This window comes from Perna viridis, chromosome 4, assembly GCF_037379345.1.
Source record: "Perna viridis isolate PV_CMFRI_1.1 ecotype Kerala chromosome 4, ASM3737934v1, whole genome shotgun sequence".
NCBI classification, from domain to species: domain Eukaryota; kingdom Metazoa; phylum Mollusca; class Bivalvia; order Mytilida; family Mytilidae; genus Perna; species Perna viridis.
The window spans coordinates 18,784,714-18,810,441 of NC_142448.1; the positions used below are offsets into that span (position 1 = coordinate 18,784,714).

A 25,728-nucleotide genomic window follows, 5' to 3' on the forward strand; every position below is an offset into this window, starting at 1 on the left:
AACTTCCCATCTAAACATGAATTCTCAATTCTTACTTACAGCATTGCATTTGATATATCCTTGACAAACTGTGAGATACTGCATATTATTACATTTCTAACCCAGTGTCACCTTTATTCTAGACAACAGGAAAGTAACACCCGCCGAGTTAGCAAAAGAAACAAATAATTACCGATGTGGTCGTCGCAAAATACCTCTTTAGAAAAAAAATTAATATTTAGTTTTAGTGGAAAAGTGCACTTAAACATATATCGAGTGTTAAGCTAGATTAGTAAAATGATGTTTCATAGTTTTCCTTTCCTCGTTTGTCTACCCCGGACTTGACTTTTTATGAGCAACTCGGCGGGTGTTTCTAGAAAAGCAGAGGACGCTTACCCTACCGGTGCACCTGGTCCATGCTCCCAGTTTTTAGTGGAGTCCGAGCTGCTCATTTACTTTTGTTACTTTGTATGTATGATTTTAGTAACTTTATGTTCTTTGTTGTGAATGTCTGTTTTCCATGTCTGGTCTTTGTCCCTGGATTACATTCTTTTGATTACCGCTATAACCTTGGTTCCCTTGATTACTCTTTGTAATGAAACGTTTGTCCTTAACTTGTTTTATTACCGAAGAGTATAAAACAAATTTCCCAATGGTATGAGACCAATTTTAGCCATAAAATCATAAAGATTTTCTTCTGTTTATTGCACAAAAGACGGATTTTTTATCTCTACTATGAAATCAACACTAAAGAAAGTTGTTTAAGTTTTAAGGGGAAAAAAATTTTCCCCTTTTTTATATCATTATTATTGATTTTGTTGATGTTGTTGCTGCTGCTGTTGTAGCTGAAATATCTTTTTTTAAGTATTGAACACTATTATTCCTTCGAACAAAAAAATACTAGGGACAGAGCGTCACCGACGTCCAATAATATTAGATTATTTAATATTTTTTCAACGAGATGAGCATGAGAAACTCCCTCTCGCTGAATAAAAATGTAAGGTATTAGTTTTCTTTTATTTTCAGTTTTCCTAATCTAAATATGTAAGTTTTATAAGCGCTGCAATATTTTCTTTCGGAACTATTTTTCGGTGGCGTGCTACGTGACGTCACGTATGTTGTGCAGCTGTGATACAAATCATTTGAAAAAACATTCGGTCAATATGACGGTCGCGTTTAAAATATGTGGAATAACTGGGATTTATTCATTCTAATCGGGTAATCATTTTCCATTGTAGACTAGAAAATAATGACACAAATTAGCCATTATTTCATACAAATTATGTAAGAAAACTTTCAATTTTCCACTTTTTGGTCGGGCGGTAAAATCACACGTACCTGTGTACATATAATTTTCAAAATAATTATAATCAAAGGTTGAAATTTTATTTTATACATTTTATACAATTCAAACATGACCAATGGATTTTTCTTGGAGGTGATAAAACTTTTCTGGGCCTGGGATCCGTAAAGTTAAAATTGAAGTTGCCACCGTTGTTAACTGTTCCCGCAGGGAATAACATTCTTGATCCAGGCATGGAGGGGGAGGCATTTGTGGTATTTGAGGTTGAAATATGCTCACATTTGCTAGAAGAGTCATTTGAAGTGGCGGATCTTGAGCCAATAGATTTTGCATTTCGGTTCCCACCTTCCAGAACATCAGCTATTTCTTTCTGTTTCTTAAGGCTAATCTTCTGATATGATAGTACTGACTGAATGTTTTTGTTTCCTGTATGTTGTTGGACAACAGTTAACGGAAGTCTTTCCTCGATACGTCGAGTTACTGCTGTTCTGTGTCCCGATTGATTGGTCAATTTCTTGTCACCATAATTTATTGTTTTTGGACGCATGGTTAGCACCCAATTAAAATGGTCTGTCGTCATTCAGTGTCTCTAGTGGTCGTTCGTCTCGGTACTGAAATAAAAAAATGTATGTTGATTATGTGTATACATTTATTGGTAAAATGGTATTTGTCTGAAAGGTGAAATTTGGGTGATAAGTTACCGAGTTTTTTTTTCTCTCTTTTTAAATTGTTATCATTTTGTTTCTATACATATATGAAGAAGACTGGAAATTACATGTCTTTCCTGAGAACCGACAGTGTGTTGAAGTTTAATTTATTCCTTAACACCTGATGGTTTTTGGATTGGATGTCAGTTTTTTTTTCGTCAGATTGTTACTTACCTTTTCATATGCAGTTATATGGCATTTCTTGGGATTAGGTGTATTCGCCCATGCTTTTGGTGCGTAGGCTCTGATGTCTTGGCAGTTTGTCCCTGTTTTGGTTTTTGTTAGGCGCTCGTTATATGTCAAGTGCTTGCCATTTTCGGTGGTGACTAGTTTCACATTCCCCCACTTGAGTTGTCGATGTTCGTGGCATCCTCTGAGTCCGAAGTTTCTTGTGTTTAAGTACCAAACTAAAGTTATAAGACCTTGTGGATTGCCCATCGACATTGCCCCCTTGTCAATTAACTTTTCCTCATCAGACAAGTCCACTTGATCGGATACATTTAGCCTGTTGCCATGTCCCAACTCTTTTAGATATTGTTTCTTTAATTTCAAAGTTATAAATTATATAACGGATAGTTATTTGATTTTAGGTCGCGGTTTATTATAGATTTATAGCCATCAAGAGTGCTTGGTTGATACTCTGCTGATTCACCATCTTTAGTTTTGTCTTTTCGAATTCCAATATAAAATTCTTCCAAATATTCATTTAATTTTTGAGGTGCTAGTAGGAAAATTTCTGTTGTGTATTGTTTTACATTCTCGATGAAACTCTTGAAATCATTAACACAACCGGCCATTTTTCTTTTTGTAATTTGATTTTCTCTTTGCTTTTTGAACATGTCTCTTTCTGTTTCATTATAAGTGACACATCTTTTGGCAAATAAAGTGTCGGCTTTATTGTTTGGTTTTGTTGATACTTTTTCTGGTAAGGGGTTTTGTGCTATGTCCATCAAAATGTTTTGAAAATCAGGTGGTAGGTTATTTATATGTGTTCCTGTATGGTGGGTTTCTTGGTGCCTTGAATGTTCATCAGGGGCTTCAGAACGGACATTTGCAGGCACAGGTGGCTGAATATTTGAGTTTTTTTTTTCTGTTGTTTTAAATAACCAATAATTTATTTAAGGGACTGCCATTTGAAACGTTGCTACATTTTCCATGTAATAACTGTCATCATTTAGTGCATCAAGAAGGTCAATATCGGAATCAGCCAAAATTCCAAGTCCTGAAGAATCCATCTTGTTGAAATTTTGGACAAACAGACAGAAAACCCGACAGTTAATCATTTTTTTCTTATTTTTTTTATATTTAATTAGTTAAAAGAACGAAGAAGTAATTTCCGTTTGTTTATAAAAATAATACACGACATAAAGAAACGTAAATATTGATCGTTTCCGGGTCGATTAGCATTGCAACGGCGTAAACATTGACCTTCCTCTGAACCGCTCTCCGATTGGTGATTTGGGCCTCCGAAGTGACCATAAAGGTTTCCGCGTAAATTAATTAATTAATCTGGTGACAAGATCACGATGGCGTTTAATTAGTATAGCATTAGCTTAGTTTCAACATATTTATTCAAGTATATAAGCACAAGCAAATACAGTATACACATTTACATACAAACTCATGGTAGGATTCGGAAAGAAGCTAAATAGCTTATACAAAGTTTCGTGTCCTTAGAGTGAACTTGCAAGAGTATTCTTATAAATAAGATGCATGTGGAATGCTTTTCTTAACTGACTAGTAAATAAGACAAACGGATAGATAAACAAAAATGGAATTACAAAATTAGTGAAGAGATGGAGTACATGGAAGTCAAGCATTCATAAACCTGTTACTTTTGATAATAAACTTCTGAACTTTAAGAAAACTTCTACATTTTGTTCAGTATTTAGAATATTTGAGCAATACAACAATACATTTACAGTAAAAGTTACATCAAGTGCCATAGAAAATATGATTTTATTTCGTAATAAAGTATATTTAGGACAAAAGAGCAAGTTGATTCGACATGACTACAGGTGCAGTAGGGGGACTTTACAAGGTTACGACTGAACAGATGTTCGTTAAGTGAAGCACTGTTCATTCGCAATCTGGTATGTAATATTTGCCCTAGTCGTGTACCAATAAATTAAAGATTCGGGCATTTTATCAACTGTTCCTGAACCCTATTTCTAAAAATGTTAGTGGAGCTAGAAACTCTGAGGAAGTTTATTCCACAGTTTAACTGTTACTGGCCGAAAATATTCAGAGTAGAAGTTAGTTCTCGTGCGAATTTCTAAAATATTTTGTGATTGTCTAATATATGTCCATGCAAGGAATCAACTGACTTTGGAATTAACGAATTCATTATCTTATCATATCTTATCAACTGTGAAAGTAATATTACATCATTGACAGCGGTCTTGTATTTCTTTGTCTGATTTTCTTTGGTACAAATATGTCAAAGGCAAAACATACCAAGACATAAATCACTTGTTTGTATAAATGTAAATTAGTGCAGCGGACGGCTAAGGGTATACGGCTATATTATATGTCAATGGAAAGATAAATTAACGTAGTTTTTTCAATATCACTCTTTTTTTAACTGCAAAGTGGTAAAGTTTTCTGCTATTCTGTATTAATTAGAGGAGGGGTCAAAGATCAATCGACCCCAATACACTTTGATAAGTAATTTAAGTGAAATCGTTAACTGTAGATATCGGAAGACAAGCACCATGTAAAGATCACATGTATAGAATTTCAAAAATGTAAAAAAAGATTTTTTTCCGACAAAGGTTGATTATTCAATCACTGAACAAAATGTCCCTAAAATTGGTTGCATTTTAGTGCATTTGTTCAATGATTAAGAGATAATAAGACACCGTAAAATATTACAATGTATATCAAAATATTCTGTACTGAACAACAAATAAAATAAACACAACGTTCTCGATTCGGCAACAGAAAAGCCTAGCGACACCAGGTTCTCCGGAAGGGTAAACATGTCACGCTTTGCCAGCGGAACCCGTCACATTGCTAGAAAATGCGGTGGATTATCAATCAGGTAAGCATGAAATATAATTGAAGATATCTTGTCTCAAATGTGATATAGAAGTTCAATATCGGTCAATCAAATTGTTATGATGACCATGAAATTCAATAGTGAATTTCATATACAATACTCCTTTTTCGAAAGTCAATTTACAGTGTCCTTGCAATAGTGAATTTCATATACAATACTCCTTTTTCGAAAGTCAATTTACAGTATCCTTGCAAAGAAAGTTTGTGAACAAATCACATATGCAACAGTAACGAATCAGCTGTAGCGCGTATAATCCATAGGCTGGAGATATTAAATTGTCACGTAGAAACGGAAAGTATACATTGCAGTGTTTGCAAAGTATCGAAAGGATTAATAATCCAAATAAGATGACAATATCAATTTATGTGTCTTTTATCAGCTAAATATTTTCCTGTCTTTCAGATGTTTAGGTTGCCTAGACAATAAGTTTCCAATATTTGCGTTTTTTCCTCCATTACCAACACTAATGCAAGCAAGCGAATGTAAAAGTATATCATTCTTGTATTCTGAAACAAAGGAACAGCGTGATATATATCTACCGTTTTTTCCCAATAAACAGAAAAAAATAAAACAACATACAGCGACAGAAGCCTTCCACATTAGAAACAATTTTTTTTTAAAATGGAAAAAAAATCAAAACATAAGAAAAGGACTAAATCAGAAAAAAAGAAAACAGCAAATTATATACTAATCTATAGATAACACATGAAAAGCTGAACACAACCTTTAGAATCATCTCACAGAGGAGTATAATAAAAAAAATGTAAAAAATGCAAAACAAAAATAAGATCTAGGATTTTAAAACGAGAATTTTTCGACAACGAAATATTTAAACGGTAAGAAAGATATTTGTATTAGTCAAATCTTGAAAAAAAAATGTAAAAATAACTTTTACTGCGGATTAGACAATATCAGGGGTTGTTGTTTTATGTACAATAAATTCTGCACAATACCATATGGTGATATATTTTTTCAATTTATCGCTTCGCGAAATATTTACATAAGATAACTGTCCTGACTATATGCGTATTATCATAAAGTTCAACATTAAACCAAGAGAGGGGTTTCGATAAAGATGTTGAAATTATTTAATTTTCTAATTTATCCACAAAGATGTTAGCATATGAAGGAGCCATTTTCGCTCCCTTAGCTGTACCATTGATTTGGATGTAGTGCTCATCGTTGAAAGTGAAGTTGTACAGTTCAAAACTTAAGTGATTACATTTACTAGGCAGTCAGTGGGAGGGCCAAAAATATCTCGTGATTCCCAAGCTTTTCTACAAGCTTCTATACCGTCATTGTGTGGGTTCGGCGAATTTACTCATCTGACAATACCACCAATAAACGTCTAGATGAACTCCGTGGTCATTTGTGATCACGTGGCTACAAATCAACAGACATAGGTCGGGAATTTGAACGTGCTAACAACATCAGCCGTGATGATCCAACAAAAAGAACAAAAGGGTTCCTTTTGTGCTTACTTACCATCCAGCTATACGGAAACTCTCACAGCTACTTCATTCGAATTGGGAAGTCATTCAAAAACATCCTAAGCTCTCCAAACTCTTTTCGGGGACCCGGTCCTGGCATTCCGTAGACATAGGTTTCTAAGAGATGCCCTAGTAAGAGCAGAGATTTCATCTCGGCCCAAACAAAATACAACGGGTCAGTGTCAACTATGTGGAGATAAAAGATGTAAGACTTGTACCAAAATACTGCACACCCAAACGTTTAAAAGCTACTACACTGGAAAGGAATTTACCATTTATTGCAACGTGACTTGCAAAACCGAAAAGACCATATACCTTCTCCAGTGCCGATGTGGTAAGCAGTACGTTGGCGAAACAGAATAACCTTTTCAACAGGCGTATGAATGGTCATCGCAGTAACTACAAATGTTAAATAGACCTCCATCTTAGATCTGCCGGACACACCCAGGAGGATCTCCATAACATTGTTGTTATGATCACAGAACATAATAACAACTGATCAAAATGTAAAAGAGTGTCTCGGAAAGCTTTTGGATGCCAAAATTACAAACAACTTCTGCAGATGGAATAAACGAGAAAAAAAATAATTCATTTTTAGGTCTTGGTCTAAGGCTAGTTTTGTTTGTTTGTTGAGGTTTAACGTCCGAGCAGCAATATTTCAGCTATATTCAGACAATGAACATGAAATGGATGATAAAATGAACATGAAATGAAAAGAAGGGATGGGTCACAAGGATAATAGGGTCGACAAATTTTGATTGCCACTGGAAAAAGGGGGGATGGGTAAGGTCGGGCAATTTAGCCTCCTGTGGCGGAGCGCAAAAGTTCCTACTCCTATCGAATACCACAGTAGGGTTCTTTAACGTGCGAGGAACGTGGCATCTTTCCCAACACGGTGCACCACTATGGTTTGCGGTCAGGTTTTCCTTATTATAGCCTGACAACCCCAGCATGCAACACGCCAGGGGTACCCCATTCCACCACCTGGGGCACACATCCCAGTTGCTCTGTGGGCAGAGCGCCTAGCCCCGGCTAGGTTTCTGAGCACTATTTAGTCGCCTTATACGACAAGCTTAGCGCTGCTGCAGGCCTATTCTTTTAACACCCGGGCCTGCACGGGGCTCTAAGGCTAGTACAGCACTACATGCTATACACCAATACGCCAGACTACTATATGTTGACTATTCTTAATTGTTTTCCACAATTAATTTATTTCTATTTTTTTTTAATATAAAAACACCCTTTTCATTCAGATTCCTTATCATTTGCTTATGTGTGCCTTTGATAAAGGTACACTCACACACAGCGTGCGAGATTGAGCTTCCGAATCTATGTTTTGATCTTGAACTTTATCATTTTTATGCTGAAGAAGGATATTCAATGTAAATTTTACCATCATTTTGGTTATATTAAACATATTTAGACGTTTATATATTTATATATATATATATATATATATATATATAAACGTCTCAGAATGTGACGACTCTATTCACTACACTGCTCCATCGGATCAAATTGATACAGGGAAGATATGTAAACGTATAGAAAGGTCTGAAAAATTCCCAACGATGTTAGAACTGTCAAATTTGCGATGCAAATTTTTTGGGCGTTCCCTCTGCGGGACTCGAACTGCTGTGACATCTATGGCAACACCGCCTACATAAAGTCCAGCGCCCTAGACCACTCGGCCAGCTAGGCTATATAAAAATATAGCTTTCGCTGGCCGGGTCATTCCTCCTCGTAGGATTAATCTAGGGCTGTAACTTAGTACACGATGTATGGTATATATATATATATATATAACGTCTCAGAATGTGACGACTCTATTCGCTACACTGCTCCATCGGATCAAATTGATACAGGGAAGATAACGTAAGGTCTCACTAACCACTTCCGGGTCAAATGGCCACCTCCCTATGTAGTACCAAAAAAACACTTACCCTAGACATATGCATTGTAAGTGCATTATGTGTGTGTATTATGATTAAAAGTAGTCAAAATGAAGCTGAGAATGTGTACTTTAAAATCATATATGTAATTAACTACAAAAATGTATGAATATTGTTTACATGTGTGAGTAATTTGCCTCCATGCTGTCAGTTAGCAGAACAGGTTAAAATGTGGATTTTCAGTATTATTTATTCAAATAAATCTTGTGAAGAATTTCTACTTTCATCGTACCATAAGCACAATGATTTTGGAAGCCTTGTTTTCCAAGCTTCGCAACGGTATGCAACTTTAAGATGTCATTTGTCCTGGGAATTCACAGTGAGACTTTGAAAATTACTTTTTTAACATGTAAAGTAATGGAAACGTTAGAAGTGCTTAGTGAGAGCTAAACTTATAGAAGGGTCTGAAAAATTCCCAACGATGTTAGAACTGTCAAATTTGCGATGCAAATTTTTGGTCGTTCCCTCCGCGAGACTCGAACTCGTACCGCTGTGACATCTATGGCAACACCACCTGCACTAAATCCAGCGCCCTAGACCACTCGGCCAGCTAGGCTATAAAAATATAGCTTTCGCTGGCCAGGTCATTCCTCCCCGTAGGATTAATCTAGGGCTGTAACTTAGTACACGATGTATGGTAGTACGGGACAGTTCATCTAGGTGTTATTATGTAGGATAAAGGATCAAATTAATGATGCATGTCACAACAAATCAATATTATACAACGTATTAGAATATGACGACTCTATTCGGTACACTGCTCCATCGGATCAAATTGATACAAGGAAGATAACGTAAACTTATAGAAGGGTCTGAAAAATTCCCAACGATGTTAGAACTGTCAAATTTGCGATGCAAATTTTTGGTCGTTCTCTCCGCGGGACTCGAACTCGTACCGCTGTGACATCTATGGCAACACCGCCTGCACTAAATCCAGCTCCCCAGACCACTCGGCCAGCTAGGCTATAAAAATATAGCTTTCGCTGGCCGGGTCATTCCTCCTCGTAGGATTAATCTTAATGAACAGTCCCGTACTACCATATATCGTGTACTAAGTTACAGCCCTAGATTAATCCTACGAGGAGGAATGACCCGGCCAGCGAAAGCTATATTTTTATATAGCCTAGCTGGCCGAGTGGACTAGGGCACTGGATTTAGTGCAGGCGGTGTTGCCATAGATGTCACAGCGGTACGAGTTCGAGTCCCGCGGAGGGAACGATCAAAAATTTGCATCGCAAATTTGACAGTTCTAACATCGTTGGGAATTTTTCAGACCCTTCTATATATATATATATATATATATATATAAACGTCTAAATATGTTTAACATCATCAGAAGATGGTAAAATTTAAATTGAATATTTCGGATAACAGACATCCTCCCTCAGCACAAAACTTAACGAGCATGAAACTCACAAAGTTGAAGCTCAAAACAGATTCAGAAGCTGAATCGCGTACGCTGTGGGTGATTGTACTCTTATCAAAGGCTCACATAAGCAACTGATGAGGAGCCTGAATGAAAATAACAAAGAGGGTTTTTTTATCAAAGTTACAATTAACTGTGGAAAACAATTGCCATTTTTTGCGACGTAACTTACAAAACCGAAAACACCATATACCTTCTCCAGTGCCGATGTGGTATGCAATACTTGGCGAAACAGAACAACCTTTCAACAGGCGTATGAATGGTCATCGCAGTGACTACAAATGCAAACCAGACCTCCCTCTAAGTCGCCATCTTAGATCTGCCGGACACACCCAGGAGGATCTCCACAACATTGTTGTGACGATCATAGAACATAATAAAAACTGGTCAAAATGTAAAAGAGTATCTCGGGAAAGCTTTTGGATGAAGAAATTGCAAACAACTTCTCCAGATGGAATTAACGAGAAGAAATAATTCATTTTTAGGTCTTGGTCTAAGGCTGGTACAGCACTACTTGCTATACATCAATACGCCGTACTACTATATTTGGACTTTTTATTTTTTTAAATTGTTTTTCACAGTTAATTGTAACTTTGATAAAAAGACCCTCTTTGTTATTTTCATTCAGGGTACTCATCAGTTGCTTATGTGAGCCTTTGATAAAGGTACAATTACCCACAGCGTACGCGATTCAGCTTCTGAATCTGTTTTGATCTTAAACTTTGTGAGTTTTATGCTCATTAAGTTTTGTGAGTTTTATGCTCATGTAGTTTTATGAGTTTTATGCTGAGGAAGGATATCTGTTATCCGAAATATTCAATTTAAATTTTACCATCTTTTGGTGATGTTAAACATATTTAGACGTTTATTTAATTTATTGTTATGTTTCGCATCGTTTTTAACGGCCCATCACCCCGTAAGAGTGATTGTTGACTATTATTTAGACGATTAATTATAAACATATACAATATAGGTACATTGTCGAAAATTATTGAAGATATGTGATGAGGCGACGGAACGGGTAGGAAATGCGAGGCTCCGCTGAGCTATATCCCCCGTTCCAAGCCGAATACACATATCTTCAATAATTTTCGACTATGCACCTATGTTGTTTTTATCCTGTTATATTAATAGTTTTGTGTGTGTGTACATTTTTAAAATAAAATTTTAAAATGCATATCCCCTGAGGAGCTCCGATCGTTAAACTGAAAAAAATTAATACGCATGGCGCATGACTCAGTAAACATTGAAATTCAATCCGCACCATATAATCCGTCAAAGCTGTTTGAAGAAAATAAGCAATGTATCAAAATTTATTTAATTCCAAGAGACAAATAAGTAAAATGAACAATAAATACAAGTCGATTTTAAGAACATTAAAATTTTGAATTTCGCGAGGAAGCTGGAAGCTGACATGTTTCTGTTTGGTATATGGCAGTAGAGTTTAGGGGTGAAATTTGTGCACTAGTTTCTTTTGGATTTGAAATATTTGTTTGAGATTTTTGAAGAAGATGAGGCAGTTGTATGGGCAGATCTATAATGTAGTGTTCCTCTGATTCATTATCTTGGGGTTTAGGCAATAATAAATCCAAGACCATAACAGTTTCCTGGTCATTTGTCTCTTCAAGAGTTTTATCATATTGTAATGTTTCAATTTCTTTAAGTGGGGACCAGTTTATGTTAAATTGTGACGGACACTGGCTCCGAGTCCGACATGACTGAAATTACAGGGGAAGTCGTCTGCAAACTGATAATGAATCAAATCTGAACGAGATTTGGGATTTGCCATATACATGACGGTGAAAAAAATACAAAAAAAAATCATTATTTGGTTTACATAAAATCTTTTATTTCATTCAGGTGAAAACGAAACAAAACAGCAAAAAAAAGATTAACCGGATAAGCAATCGCAATTTGTTTATATCGCATCTATGGTGGCGGCTATGATTAATTTACGCATACCAGAAAAAAGTAGTTCCGCCGATCACGCGAGTGGGAGGAACCAGAAAGTCGATAACCTGCTAATGTACGGATATAGCAAAAAAATAACCGTATACCTTTATTCGTTTAACAAATAACCTCATTGCAGGATAAATACCATACTTCGTATACTAAGGTACAGCCTAGCTGGTCTAGGGTGCAGGCGGTGTTGCCACAGATGTCACATATAATTATTTTAAACAAAACTGATATGTACCTACTTTCCTTTCAGGAAAGATAATTGTTTCGTTGTTGTTTCAGTGTGATATTTTGTTTATTGTTTATTATTGAATATGATACCTTTTTTAGTTTTTAATGCAATTATTTTAATCCGATATGGAAATGTTTAGGCTATACATTATACCCATTTTGTCACTGTTTAAAAATATAAACATTCACTATCAATTTATCATATAAGATGAGCAAATTACACACCTAAAGAAGTACATAACTATTTCCAACCGTACTTTAGATAGCATAATATTCTTCACCAACTATTGTCGAAATATACCCTAATCCTTCAACACGTTCACAAGTATAGAAATGTATAATACGAAAATACAAATATTCAAAAGTATTGCAATTTTAGGTATAGTGTACACGTGCTTCTCATCAGAAGTTTTATAATAACATACTTAGGAACGTAAAAAGAAGTATAACTAGAATATTTAACAGCAAAACAGTGTTGCAGTTGTTTGCAGTGAAATATCAGTATATTAATCCCAAATATTTTTAATTGGAAACCCTCCTGGTATGACTCATAGAAACTTTATTTTTAAATAAAATTGCAAATAAATGTAGCCCGCTGGTGATATCAAAACTAAATTTGGTTATATTCTACTACAGAAACCTATGGGAAAATTTCCTGCCAGAATTTGTACATTATATCCTGTCATAAAATATTGAAAAATACTGAAAGGATACTTAATGGGCAAAAGTGAATAACCAACATTCACGATTATCCCATATATTATACAGCTTTTCTCTATTATTTGTTGCTATTTTCAACATTAATATTTACTTTTGTGAACGGCATATTGATATGCGTGTGGTGACGTCTTGGTGGGAAAAATCAAAGTGTGAAATTAAAGTGTGAATTATGTAAATTTTTTACGCTGGGAACATTCGGTAAATCACTGCTATCTATATAATAATTCAATTTTAAGAATAGAAATCCTGCTGTAGGCCTCACAGAAACTATTCGAAAATGAAAGTGCAAAATGAATGTTGCCCACTGGAGATATTACAACTGAGAATTTGGTTATGTTCTACTACAAAAAAAGTATGGGAAAATTTCCCGCGAGAATTTTTACAATATTACCAGTCCACTACAAGTAGCAGATCCAAGAACATAAACACAGGAATAGTTGGTTTTAGGACATAACAACTGTATTTAAACAGTTTCATTTGTTATCTTTTATTATGATGAACCACTCCCTACTTGGTTTTTAAGCAGAACCATACTTGAATCCTAATACACAAGTATATGTAGCAAACCTAAGAACTGTGATAAATAAAGCGGTCTCAATTTAAGCTTAAGCGGAAATCATGCTTAAGTAGAGCGAGAGTCAATTTCCTTTTTAGAAATCTGCGAGTTACACAGGAAGTTACACAGGAAGTTGTATCGTTATGAAATGAAGCAATCGTAACTACATCAATCGATGATTTCCTGATGACGATCGTAGAACTTGTTAGATAATGTTTCTTATATTTTGTATAAATGCTGCAGATACAAAATCTTGCTATTAACGGTGAACTATAAAACTCTTGTTTAAATACGTGTAGTGCTTAGTAATTTAACGTTTTGGTATGAATGTTTTACATGCAAACACATCAGAAACAGTGGCAGCATCATTTGACGTCATTCCAACCTGGCATTTGCTTAGTACTATATACTATAGATAAAATATACGGTGTAATACACAAAATGTTCTAAACATTGGTACAAAAGAATACATCCAACGGCAGTGCGATTGGAATTTGTTCGGGTAAACACATCTGACGCTTCTGTATTTTTTCAAGTATTTTGTTTTATTATATTTCACTTTATAAATGATTATTTTAATTCTTAAAAAAAAAGAAAGAAATAATCTTATAGACCCGCCTCCACATCTTCAGATCTACAACGGGAATTTGAACACATATTCCTTAAGAAGTTGACCGATAAATTTACGTGATCAGTATGCGGATTTCACTTCAGAAGAATATGAGAATATATTAATATTGATAAGTTATGAAATAATCACTACATTCCATTCAAGGCACAAACCTGTACATAACTCTACTTATAAGGCAACCCTTACGCTTCTTCCGAACATAGAATTGTAACATGGCGACAACTCATGTAATTCAATCATGGTCATGGAATGAAACTAGGTGCTGAAATTTATGATTGGTTTTTGAAGCGAAGCCACTGTCCTTTGAGTTCTTAATTTTTTAATTTTGTTTTTTTTTGTTGTTGTTGTTGTTTTTTTAATTTTGTTTTTGTTTTTGTTTTTGTTTTTAGTTTTTTTTTGGTTTTTTTTTTTTTGTAGTTTTTTTTTTTTTTTTTTTTTTTTAGTTTTTCCGCTGATCAATAAATACTTTCAAATGTACATTTGCATTTGCGATTAATAGATTGTAGTGCGATGTTATTTGTGTGTTTTTAATTTGTCGCTTAAGAAGATTACATTCCCATATCTCCCGTTTTCATTTTTAGTGAAACTACTGATTTCTATATTATTGTCTTTGAAGACAAGATCGAAGTAAGTAACTAAAAGCGGGAAATGTGCAAGTTCAAATTAGTGATATATACACTTCGAATCCTAATTACTCACACAACATAAAATTGGATATATTTTTTCCCACACGGTAGATGAATGCAAGACTAATGATATAGACAAGGAATCGGGTAAAAGTTTGACCAAAACTTCTACATTACGCTTGATTCATAGTTGGACGAGTTATTGTGATTAAAACTACCCTAAAAGTGGCGTGAATTAGATGTGGATAATTAAGATTATAAAAGACCTACACACGTGTCTTTCTGCCAGTTGCCTTATCTTTTGTAACAGTATACATTTTTTGATTTTTTAATCATGTACAAATGTAAAAAAAAACAGCTACATGACAAGCTGAAGTCAGTTTTACGTGATCTTTGTACCAATGACTTTTCAAAAAAGCATGCTTATCTAGTATTAGGTAGAGAAAGAACTTTTTAAAACCATACAGAATCTCACAAAAAAGTAAGGCGAGTCTTTTCTTTTAAATATTGGAACAACAATAGAATTTTTAATAATCGACCTTAACCATGGTGTACCTAGCCCCAATTAAGTAATTTTTCCGCCAGTCGCCGATTCTTACCAAAACAAACGAAAAATAGTTGTGAAATAAAAAAAATTATACAATAAAGCAACCGGAAATATTGCTTTTAGATGGTTTTATGGGGACGACCATTAGATTCTTAGGGGGTGGGGCTGGCAATTTTTTTCAGGTCAAAAATTTTATATCCAACCTGGTGAAAGTCAGATTATATATTTTTATTATAACCTCATCATGATATGAGTCTAATTTTTTTTTATGAAAAATTAAATTTGCATATCCAGGTTACTGAAATATGCGCTTTGGGTTCTATTTCAAAGCATGAGTTACTTTTTATGGTTATTATTAAAGGCGCTATTAAATGAAGTTCATTCTCTATAATACCAGGCATAGTTTCTACTATGTCCGATAGGTGGCATTACTGGACCAGAAATATGTCCCAAATTTAGCGGGAAATGTTGCGAGGGACTTTTTAGGGGACAGATTCGCATATCGATGTATATGAATGAAAAATCTACAATTATAGCAATATTCAACTATAATACGTTGGCTGAGATTACCCCCCCCCCATCCCCCCCCACCACCCCACCAATCTCAACCAAAATATGATTTTCAGGTACCCAATACTTCTCATTTACGATTCTTTTGTCTCCAAAAAATAAACTGAAGCATTTTTGTATTTTTTTTTACATTAATATAGTGTCTTTTTTTGGAAAAACAACGATGTATAATGTTTTTAAGTCGGGATTTTAACTGAGTATGGGGAATAGAAGTATACAGTGTTGAAAAATCATAGGTTTTAATGCTATTATATTCAGATAATAGTCTAGAACTGATTGTCTCCAAAAGATCTTTTGTATTTTTTAGGATCCACATTGAATTAGTACCACTACGGGAGTAACAAGTGTTGTGGTAGGACTGTAGACCCTCTTTGACAGTTGTGAGTATTGAAGTTAAAAGTTTTGAAAGAGGTTTGGTGGTACATTTTACAGATCCAGCTATGAAACGTTGTTTGTATGGATTCTTGTGAAGTTTAGGAATCCAGTACATAGACGGTAAATCATAATCATCGTCCTTGGTAGAGAGACCGAAAGAGGATAGCTCAGATTTATGGTTTTCCACAATCTCTTCTTTGGAAAGAGTGGTAGCAGTGTAGGTCTTATCACTGCTATTATTTTCTACGTCTACCTCTGATAATAAACATTGGATATAAAACGTTTTGCAGACAAAAACAATGTTGTTTTGGGCTTTGTCTGCTGGTACGACAACATATTTGTCATGTATAGTAGACAATGTTTTTGCTACATCGGGGTCTTTGAAAACTGATGTAGCCTTGGCACTCATTGACCTACTTAAAACTTTCATTCGTTTCAAAATTAAAGACCTCACGGCCTTCAACCACTCTGAGAGAGAATCAATGTCTACTTGTTCTCGTTTTATCCATTTTCTTGCATAGTCCTCGACGGCATCCATAAGAACTTTAAAGTTATAATTCCAATTTATGGAGCGTGGTTCACGGTACTTGGGACCTTTAGAAAGGATATTACGCAGAGATTCGTTTTCGATAATGGTTAAATCTCCCGTAACGACGTGACCAGGAGGACCATATTTGAATGGAGAGGTTTTGCAAGAACAGTCAGGTGGTTTAGCCTTGAAGTCCTCAATCTCGAGGTTCTGCAATAGCCTTTTATAATTGAAAATTTTGGATGCGATGGGTGAAGTGTAGGAATATGAAATAATTGGTATGGATTTGTCTTTGAAATATGGGGGAATTTTGTTGGCAACGTTTTTGTGATGGAGGATGTTAGCCAAATTAATTGCATCTCTACCTTTGTTGACAAACGGTAGTGGATGAAATGATCGTTTTTCTTCATCTTGACTTTTCACACAAACTGGTTTAAAGAGTCTGTGGAAACCAATATCCAAAATGATGGCAACAAGTCTGTATAATGATGAAGTGGGGTCAGAAACAGGAGTGTCAAGACTTGTTTTGTAAAGGGAGTGTAGTAGAGTGAGAGGTATAGAATAAAGTTTGGTTCTAATTTATGAAGCTTTGGCGAGTGTAGCGAGGCAAATTTTTCGTAAAGGTTTTGCGGAGGTCAGAATATTTATTTTCTAGCAATTTGCAAAGTCAGATTATTTATTTTCTGGTATGATGAGGCCAGATTATTTATTTCCTGAATAATCATAGAGAAATTTTTAAAATCTGCCAGACCCCCCCCCCCCCTAAGAATCTAATGGTCATCCCCTAAATCTGTTCTATATGTGTGGTATGGATATAACTTATATTTCAGAATACCTTAATAAAAACATTTGGTCTCAGTTAAATCATTTTGATCAAAAAAAGTTAAAATATTCATTATTTCTAATTAGACACAAGACAAATAGTCGACTATACTGAAATGAACGTTATTATGCTTACGCCAATCAAATAGTTCGAAAATAAAAATTAAGAATACAATACATATCGAAGAATTATCTTAATAATATATATGATTTCTTATATCATGATTTAAACAAGACTACAGTAGTATTTCAGATTAAGATTTGATGCGTGGTGGTGTAAACAGAGATATTGGATTGATTATGTCCGTGTCTCTATCATCAGGATGATGATCATTGAGTTCAATCTGGTATGTTCATTCCCTGTCTGTATCGGTAGTATTTGGAGGAAATCACAAAGAAAACAACGTTAACAGTCATTAACGCAGAGAAGAGGTAAAATAAATATTCTAGCTTTCCATGATTTATATCGTCTGGAAACCAAGAATCTGAAAAAGAACATTTTACTGCATTTAAATCGATATAGTTAGTATTGCACAGCAACAAGCAAGTCATCTGAGAATGATGTCAAATTCATAATTGAACTATTACTTAAAAATTAGCCCCGTGCAGGTCCGGGTGTCAAAAGAATAGGCCTGCAGCAGCGCAAAGCTTGTCGTAAAAGGCCACTAAATAGTGCTCAGAACCCTAGCCGGGGAATGGGGTACCCCTGGCGTGTTACAGGCTGGGGTTGTCAGGCTATAATACAGAAAAAACCTGACCGCAAACCATAGTGGTGCACCGTGTTGGGAAAGATGCCACGTTCCTTGCACGTTAAAGAACCTTACTGTGGTATTCTCCTGGAGTAGGAACCACAGGGCTCCGCCACAGGAGGCTAAATTGCCCGACCCCACCTACCTCTCCCTATCTCCAGTGGCAATCAAAATTTGTCGACCCCATTGTCCTTGTGTCCCATCCCTTTTTCATTTCATCATTGTTTCATGTTCATTTTATCATCAATTTCATGTTCATCGTCTGAATATAGCTGAAATATTGCTGCTCGGACGTTAAACCCCAACAAACAAAACAAACAAACTTGAAAATTAAGCTTATACATTGGGTCTTATACGAAAGTAAAATAATATATATGACAACACATATTTTCAGCCTAAAAGCCTTAACTAAGTTAACTGATCACGCCAAAGTACTTTAACCCCGCCGAATTTTTTGCGCCTGTCCCAATTCAGAAATGTCTGGCCTATGTCTTGTTCCGTTTTCACCTTAAGTTTATATTTTTATGTTTCCTGAGTATGTAGGAGCAACTCTTTTGATGTATTTGTGTATAATGATGGTTTGGACCAACAGCAGCCTGCCCTGTGGTATTAAGATTTCCTCGTCGTTCATTGAAGACCAATGGGTGACCTTGGGCTAACATTTTCATCCCGGTGGGGTTAGTGTCTCTTTGACGTATACACCATACCTATTCTCGTTATATTATATTGTGATGCTACTGAGGTCAACGAATAAGTTAAGCTTATCTCCATTACACTGTTGACTTTTACTCTGATGATAATCAGTATCGTGTACATTTGGAAGAAACCAAATGTTGTTATTCTTTTGTACAAATCCGACACTCTGTATTCAAAATAACAGTTCGTACAGATTGTACTGTATCTTTTTTTTTTCATTTTGTATTAACGGGAATAGAGTTTGTTGGGAAAAAATACATGAAATGACATAACATTGACTTCCCTTTTACATATTTAATACCCTTTGCAATTGTTCAAACATCATGAGAACTTTGTGTACCTTCCAAATCAAACCCAGTTGCTGCACGCATTATTACAATAATAGCAACTGCTAGAAATGATCCAAACCCGTGCGTTGACAAGAACAAACCCATACACATGCCTTTCATGCACTTTGGGGCCTCCAAGTATGCAAATTCTAGACCTGGAAAAAAATGATATTTCAGCATAGCAAAATACATGGATAGGCGTTGCAAATCTATGAGGTGTGAACAAACGAAGAGAAGAAAAATAAATGAAGAATCATGACGTATTGAATGATATTACTAAAGGTAATAAATATATGTATATTCATTGCTATCGTAGAGTTTTTAGATAATGATGAAAATCCAGAAATATAACTAATGCAGTTTTAAAAGTTTGTATTAAATTTAAAAGTGAATGTCGTACATATTGGAATGCATTTAAAACACGAACTAATTGTAGTGCGGGTTTTTTATTGGTCCACTAAGCACAAAAGATTTGAGTAAATATGCCTGTTTTCTGTCACAATTTTTTCTGTGTGTATTATTTGTATCATGGTTTTTCGATGTTGTCATTTTCATTTAATTAGCTGTTTACCAAGAACTGGTTTGTACTGTTGATTTACTGTGTCATTAAAACGCAATAATGCTGACTTCCTTAATTTCGTCGTAGCGCGATGTGGGGACGTATAAACGTTTTGTGCCCGTCAGTGTTACACGGATTTAAATCAAATATACCCTAAACATTACGGTCATAATCTCTCGGGTGCATTCTATCAATAATGATAGCCTAATACAACGAGAGTTCTCCGCTATGAAATTTGAGATTTCTTCAAAATTTGTTTTGAAAACACCCTTATCCCACCGGATTGGATAAAAAATTAAGCCAAATGTTACAATGGTGAAACTCTAAGACAAAATCGCACGGAGGGGATGGAACACTGTTTTTAATCTTTTTTTTTATCTATAGTGTTATAGTAAATAGTGAATTAGTTTATACAAAATATTTTATGTTAAAATCTTATGTAGGGCTTTTTTCTACGCTTGATTCTATCATACTTCTCATAAAAAAATAATATTATGATAGAAATAAAACAGAACGGTCAGGCATGAATCTTACCTGCAATGCATGTAAAAACTTCACTTATTCCGATTAGCGAAAATTGTGGAATTTGTGCAAAAACAGATAAACTAGATGCATTAAATAATACATTAAGGATAGTTTGTTGAACTTTTTCATCATCGTTCTTTCTGTACGTTTCGATTATACCAGCTACAAAAACGGACAAAGTCACAAATATCATACCAATACCTTAAAAATATAAATAAAACTTGTATTATTTACATTTTAACCAGAGATAGAACCAATTTTAAAGATGCTTAAGTATAAGAATTAAAATAAACATCGTTACATGCGTTTAATAACATCGTTTATTCAGAAATTTTCTCAAGAATCACATTGAGAAAATTTGCTTAAATTGTATAACAGAAAAATACATTTTTTATTTGATCTAAATTTAACACTCATTTTTTTTTTAAGTGTTTCCCTTCTTGTATTGTTTTTGTTTTGTAAAAATGAAGAAAAAAAAACAGCTCTTATTCTGAAAAGAGCCACCATAATTTCATTGACATATTTTAAAGGCGGCCATACAGTCTTAATCTTTAAGTAATATAAAACAAATAACTAATGAGGACAAAAATCATTCGATGAAAACCAATCACGCTGATTTTCATATTTATTGGCAAATGGATGAAATTTGGTTTTTAAGGTAAAAATTAAATGGCGAGTGAAAAATATTATTTTATTTCGAGAAAATTTAAGAAGGTGTTTTTCTTAAACATTTGAATGATGTTTGGTTTTTATGGTAAAATGACAAGGCGAGTGGAGATTTTGTTTTGGAAAGATTCAAAAGTGGCTGTTTTCATGGTAACTGATTTTTCCGCCAACATTTCAAGATGCTTCAAATAAATGAAATTTGTTTTTTTTTTCTTGGGGGGGGGGGAGGAAACATTTAGTTTTTTAGTTTGTTTGGAGTCTCATATGAGACCGGGTTTGGGAGCCCTTCATGGTCCTTCAGATCATGATCCTCTCCTGTTTTACCTATTCTGATAAGAAGTGACGGTGCGTTGTTTCTTTTTCGTAATGCAGGATATATGCATAGCTCCATTACAGGTATTAGAATCACAACAAAAATACTGCTGAAGGCCACCAAGAATGAAACTGGGATATCAGAACCAATTGTATTGTCTAGTCTCAGGTTCATGTTCTCAGCCTGTATAAAGTATGTCGTTTGCATCTGAAAATAATATTTATTTTGGTGTGTATTGTACAAGCTTTATTGAACAATTCAATGCGTTATTTTGTGTCTGATTTTGTACATTGAGGAGACGATATAACTGAATATATCAAATACACCTATCTCTTTACAGCTTACATAATTCTAATGAGACATCTTATAAACAAACAAAATAGTTTGACTCATAGTTGTATAAATCTGTCTTTTGAAGACAGCTGTTATTTCCAAGGACCTGCATTTATAAGCATTTTTACAACAGTAAAATAGGTAAAATAGACTCACATACGTGTAAGCTATGTGCAGTTGTTCTGTTAAGCCATACATACAATTATTCTTATGTTCATTATCTGTGCATGTACATTGTATGATTTTGTTTTACATTTCATATTATGAGGGAAAGACCTCGCTAGTTCGATAAGGTGTATTTTATCTTTATTGTCACCACATTTGAACAACATAATAATTATCATTGAACTGTATGATAAAACTATCCCACTTTCCTTTGTTTAATTATAAATTTAATTAAATTAAAGCCTTTTTAAAATGTACAGTCAATAATATAACGTATAAATTATTTAATAATAACAGTGATGTCAAAAAATATGAAAGTCGACCACTAATAAAATATATCACTTTCTGAAGCTGTAACTACGGACAATGCACGAGCAATAAAGAGCATCAGATTCACGGTATACCTGTGAATACACTGTCCAGTATAAAAGAATAAAACCAAATGTCGGTATAATTTTCACCAAACCTCTTGCGCGGCACAGGGCTTCTTCGGTATAATGTTTTCCGCGGTCTTTACTGATACAAATACCACGAAAACTTGTGACAAAACAGATACATACTGCCTCATACAGGACACTTCCTGTAAAATTTTATTTGTGATTAATTCAATTTATGTTCTTTGTTGTGTGCGTTTGTTTTCCCTGTCTGGTCTTTGTCCCTGGATTACATTATTTTGATTTCCGCTAAAATCTTGGTTCCTTGATTTCTCTTGAACTCTCTCACAATATTGATTTCAATGATTTGTTTCAAAACATATGGCATGACATTTGTTTTACTACGACCCTCACAGTGATAATATTGTAAGATGCACGAATGAGATTTCTTCCATAAAAACAATGTTTGCTTGTTTTTGAAGGTTTTATGCAAGATTTAAAGACATTGGATCACTATATTATTTGTTCAAACCTGTAGATTCAGAAGAAATGTATCTCTGCCTTCCGATAAAAAAAAATATTTGTCCACCAATCATTACTATACAAGCCATTAATAGACCCAGTCCAAACAATTCGTCTTGTATATAGGCCACAACTGTTGCAACTAGTAGAGCACTTATATTCCTCACCCAGTGCAAACTAGAACATTTTATTGAAATCATAAAATTACGTTGTTGCAAATACGTTTTAAGTTTAGTAATACTTGAACAATTGAACTTTAATAAGAATTATTCTTCTTTTTAATGTCAATCATTTGTAGAATGTATTTGAATGTCTGCCAATGGTGCAAACTTTTTTATCATTTACCTCAGATGTCAATTCCAAGCAGTTGCCACTTTAACAGATACGATCTAAGTCAGCTCTTCCAATCTCCCTCGGCAGTTCATGGATGGGTCTTGGTTGTTTCTATCCAAGATTTGCATTCTTGTTTTGCCCTTTTTGCCGGTTTTGCTCATTTTGCACTTTGGATATGTTATATATGTATTGTATTCGGTAATACTTAATACAGTTAAAATTCATTATTGATATTGGAAATAATTACCTGCTGAAAAAACTTTGCACAGCTCGTGGGCCTACATTCTCAACCTGTTCCGCACCTAGCGGTCCAATATTCGCATTAATACCACCAGTACCAATGCTTATGCAGACGAGTGATACATAAAACAGTATTCTTTTAGAGTCCTAAAATAAAATATATATATATGTAAGAATAATATGAATCAAATGAAAACAAAAAATCAAATGGGAAATTTCATACAATCTTTTAGAATATTGCATATGGTTCAATTCCAACATTTCCAACCTAGTAGTCAGACTTGTCTGACCCCGAATAATATCACATTTTATCTACCCTATTTACGAAATCTTGCAGTATTCCAAATTTAAAAATACGTAAAACACCGAGGCTTCATTCCTTCCATTGCATGTGGTAGAACCTCTCGGTGATGAATTTGGCTTCCTCTTTCGATAGATTTGGTTATGAGTACTTCTTGTATACAACTAAAATTATGATTATGATATTCCTACATATTTGATTTTAATGCTGCTGATGACAGGTTAATCCTTGAAACACGTGTACAGCATATCGAAATTTACAATATATAAAACAGGCATTTTGTATTTAAGAACCACTGGGTCGATACTACTGCTGGTGGACCTGAGGTCCCCAAGGGTATTCACCAACCCAGTAGTCAGACTTGTCTGACCCCGAATAATATTACATTTTATCTACCCTATTTACGAAATCTTGCAGTATTCCAAATTTAAAAATACGTAAAACACCGAGGCTTCATTCCTTGCATTGCATGTGGTAGAACCTCTGGGTGATGAATTTGGCTTCCTCTGTCGATAGATTTGGTTATAAGTACTTTTTGTATGCAATTAAAATTTTGATTATGATATTCCTACATATTTGATTTTAATGCTGCTGATGAGAGGTTATTCCTTGAAACACGTGTACAGCATATTGAAATTTACAATTTAAAAAAGTATTTTTGTATTTTTAATCATATCATTTTTGCTTATTGAACAGGCTGAAATGTAATGCGCTGGTGAGATGCTTACCGTTGAGATAATACTGGAGTTAAAGAGTTGTCCATAATCAGCCCCAGCAAGATTATGAAGACAGATTCCTGTTGATTAAAACAAAATATTTATTATTTTGATAACAATACTAGTCCTCTTCTTAGTGTCTTGTAAAAAGAAATCCTTAAAAATCGTTGGAAAACTTTACACTTAGAAGCTGTTTATCTTATATCTTTTCAATGAATGGCAGTTACACATGTGGTGAACACTTACACATAAATTAGCAAACATAATTCTAGTAAAAGATAAGTGTATAAAATTAAGTTTTCTATCTGCTATTGGCAAGGATTTTTTATGGACAAACCTATTAAATAAATGACTCCAGAACCGAAGATAGTATAGTACTTTCCAGCAACAGTATCTGCCACTATACCACCTACTATTGTAAGTATATATCCTGAACCTAAAATAACATAAAGCTAAGTGATTTAACGTGAGTGCAATCAATAGATCGTTGTCCACACATGTGTACATATTTGTGTTTGTAAATACACTTTCTATAGCCTTAAATCATATGTTGTTTGTGTGAATATTTTGTTACTATGACATTAATAGCCGTGATTTCCTATCCTGTATTTATAACTCTTAATAAAATATATATATATATATATATAATGTTGTTTTCTTTTCATATATATATATATCAAGCAGCCATTACTATCTACTGTTAAAACAATATTTGTCCGTATAATTGTTAAAAAGGGGGACAGTAAAACTAGCGATAACAAATACCTGTAAAAAGTAATGATATGACAACTCCATAAATTCGTGATATGTCTAGTCTTGACTTGGTTAAAAGAAGCAGATTGAAGTAAACGGTGAAATAAACAAATCGTTCACAACTCTGGAAAACTAAAATACACCCTACTGCAAGTCGGTCCAATTCTCTGTCGGTACCGTTTCTACGAGGAAGAAGAGGTTGGTTTTCACTCATCTTGTTCTATAACAATGCTCATCCTGAGTTGTTCCTTTTCAACATTCATTATACTCGAGAATTATTTATAACTAGTTTGAGGATATCCTTTGTTTTTATCCAATAATAAAGGTTGATTTCAAGGAGAACACAATTAAGTTACATCCTTAATAATAGAAATTTCTATTTTCTAGAAATGAATTAACATTAGACATAGACACTTTCATTTTTATGGTACAGTGAACGTAAATCGAACATTTTCAAATATCATAACATTCTTCGAAAAAAGAGACAGGTTCCGGTAGAAAACTAACTGTGTCGCTTGTTAAGATTAAAATATGCAGTAGTACATAACATGACCAAAGGCATTGAAAAACATCTTATGGAAAAAGCTGTTCTAAAACTTCTGTGCAAAATTTTAAACTTCTTATATCAATAATTATAACTATTTGGACTTTATATCAGGACGAGATTTTT

General features: G+C 34.3%; 1 protein-coding gene and 1 pseudogene across 4 annotated transcripts; both read right to left on the bottom strand.

Annotated features, from left to right (window-relative positions):
• Positions 1–1,364: 1,364 nt before the first annotated feature.
• Positions 1,365–2,535, bottom strand: LOC148619174 (uncharacterized; annotated as a pseudogene).
• A 13,387-nt stretch (positions 2,536–15,922) lies between these two features.
• LOC148619175 (solute carrier family 15 member 4-like) lies at positions 15,923–25,364 on the bottom strand. 4 transcript variants are annotated; one of them, XM_088578795.1, is made up of 10 exons: positions 25,071–25,361; positions 24,643–24,741; positions 24,318–24,385; positions 23,296–23,435; positions 22,726–22,892; positions 22,224–22,399; positions 21,333–21,528; positions 20,352–20,504; positions 19,270–19,413; positions 15,923–17,969 (listed from the first exon to the last, which is right to left on the bottom strand). In XM_088578795.1, exons 1-10 carry the CDS (start codon positions 25,270–25,272, stop codon positions 17,824–17,826), a joined length of 1,491 nt encoding a protein of 496 aa, XP_088434921.1. In that variant the 5' UTR covers positions 25,273–25,361; the 3' UTR covers positions 15,923–17,823. The 4 variants fall into 4 exon arrangements, with proteins under 4 accessions (XP_088434921.1, XP_088434920.1, XP_088434924.1 ...); XM_088578794.1 differs by having other exon boundaries at positions 20,352–20,543; positions 25,071–25,358; XM_088578798.1 differs by lacking the exon at positions 20,352–20,504 and having other exon boundaries at positions 25,071–25,364.
• Between the last annotated feature and the right edge of the window lie 364 nt (positions 25,365–25,728).

Bases quoted from the DNA above. Each gene is read 5' to 3' on its own strand.
- LOC148619175 (XM_088578794.1), bottom strand. From the start codon at position 25,272: ATGAGTGAAAACCAACCTCTTCTTCCTCGTAGAAACGGTACCGACAGA. The intron at 22,400-22,725 runs GTTTGAACAAAT...AAAATTTTACAG, and splicing joins CATTTCTTCTGAATCTACAG to GAAGTGTCCTGTATGAGGCA. The intron at 17,970-19,269 runs GTACACAAAGTT...GTTCTTTTTCAG, and splicing joins AACTGGGTTTGATTTGGAAG to ATTCTTGGTTTCCAGACGAT.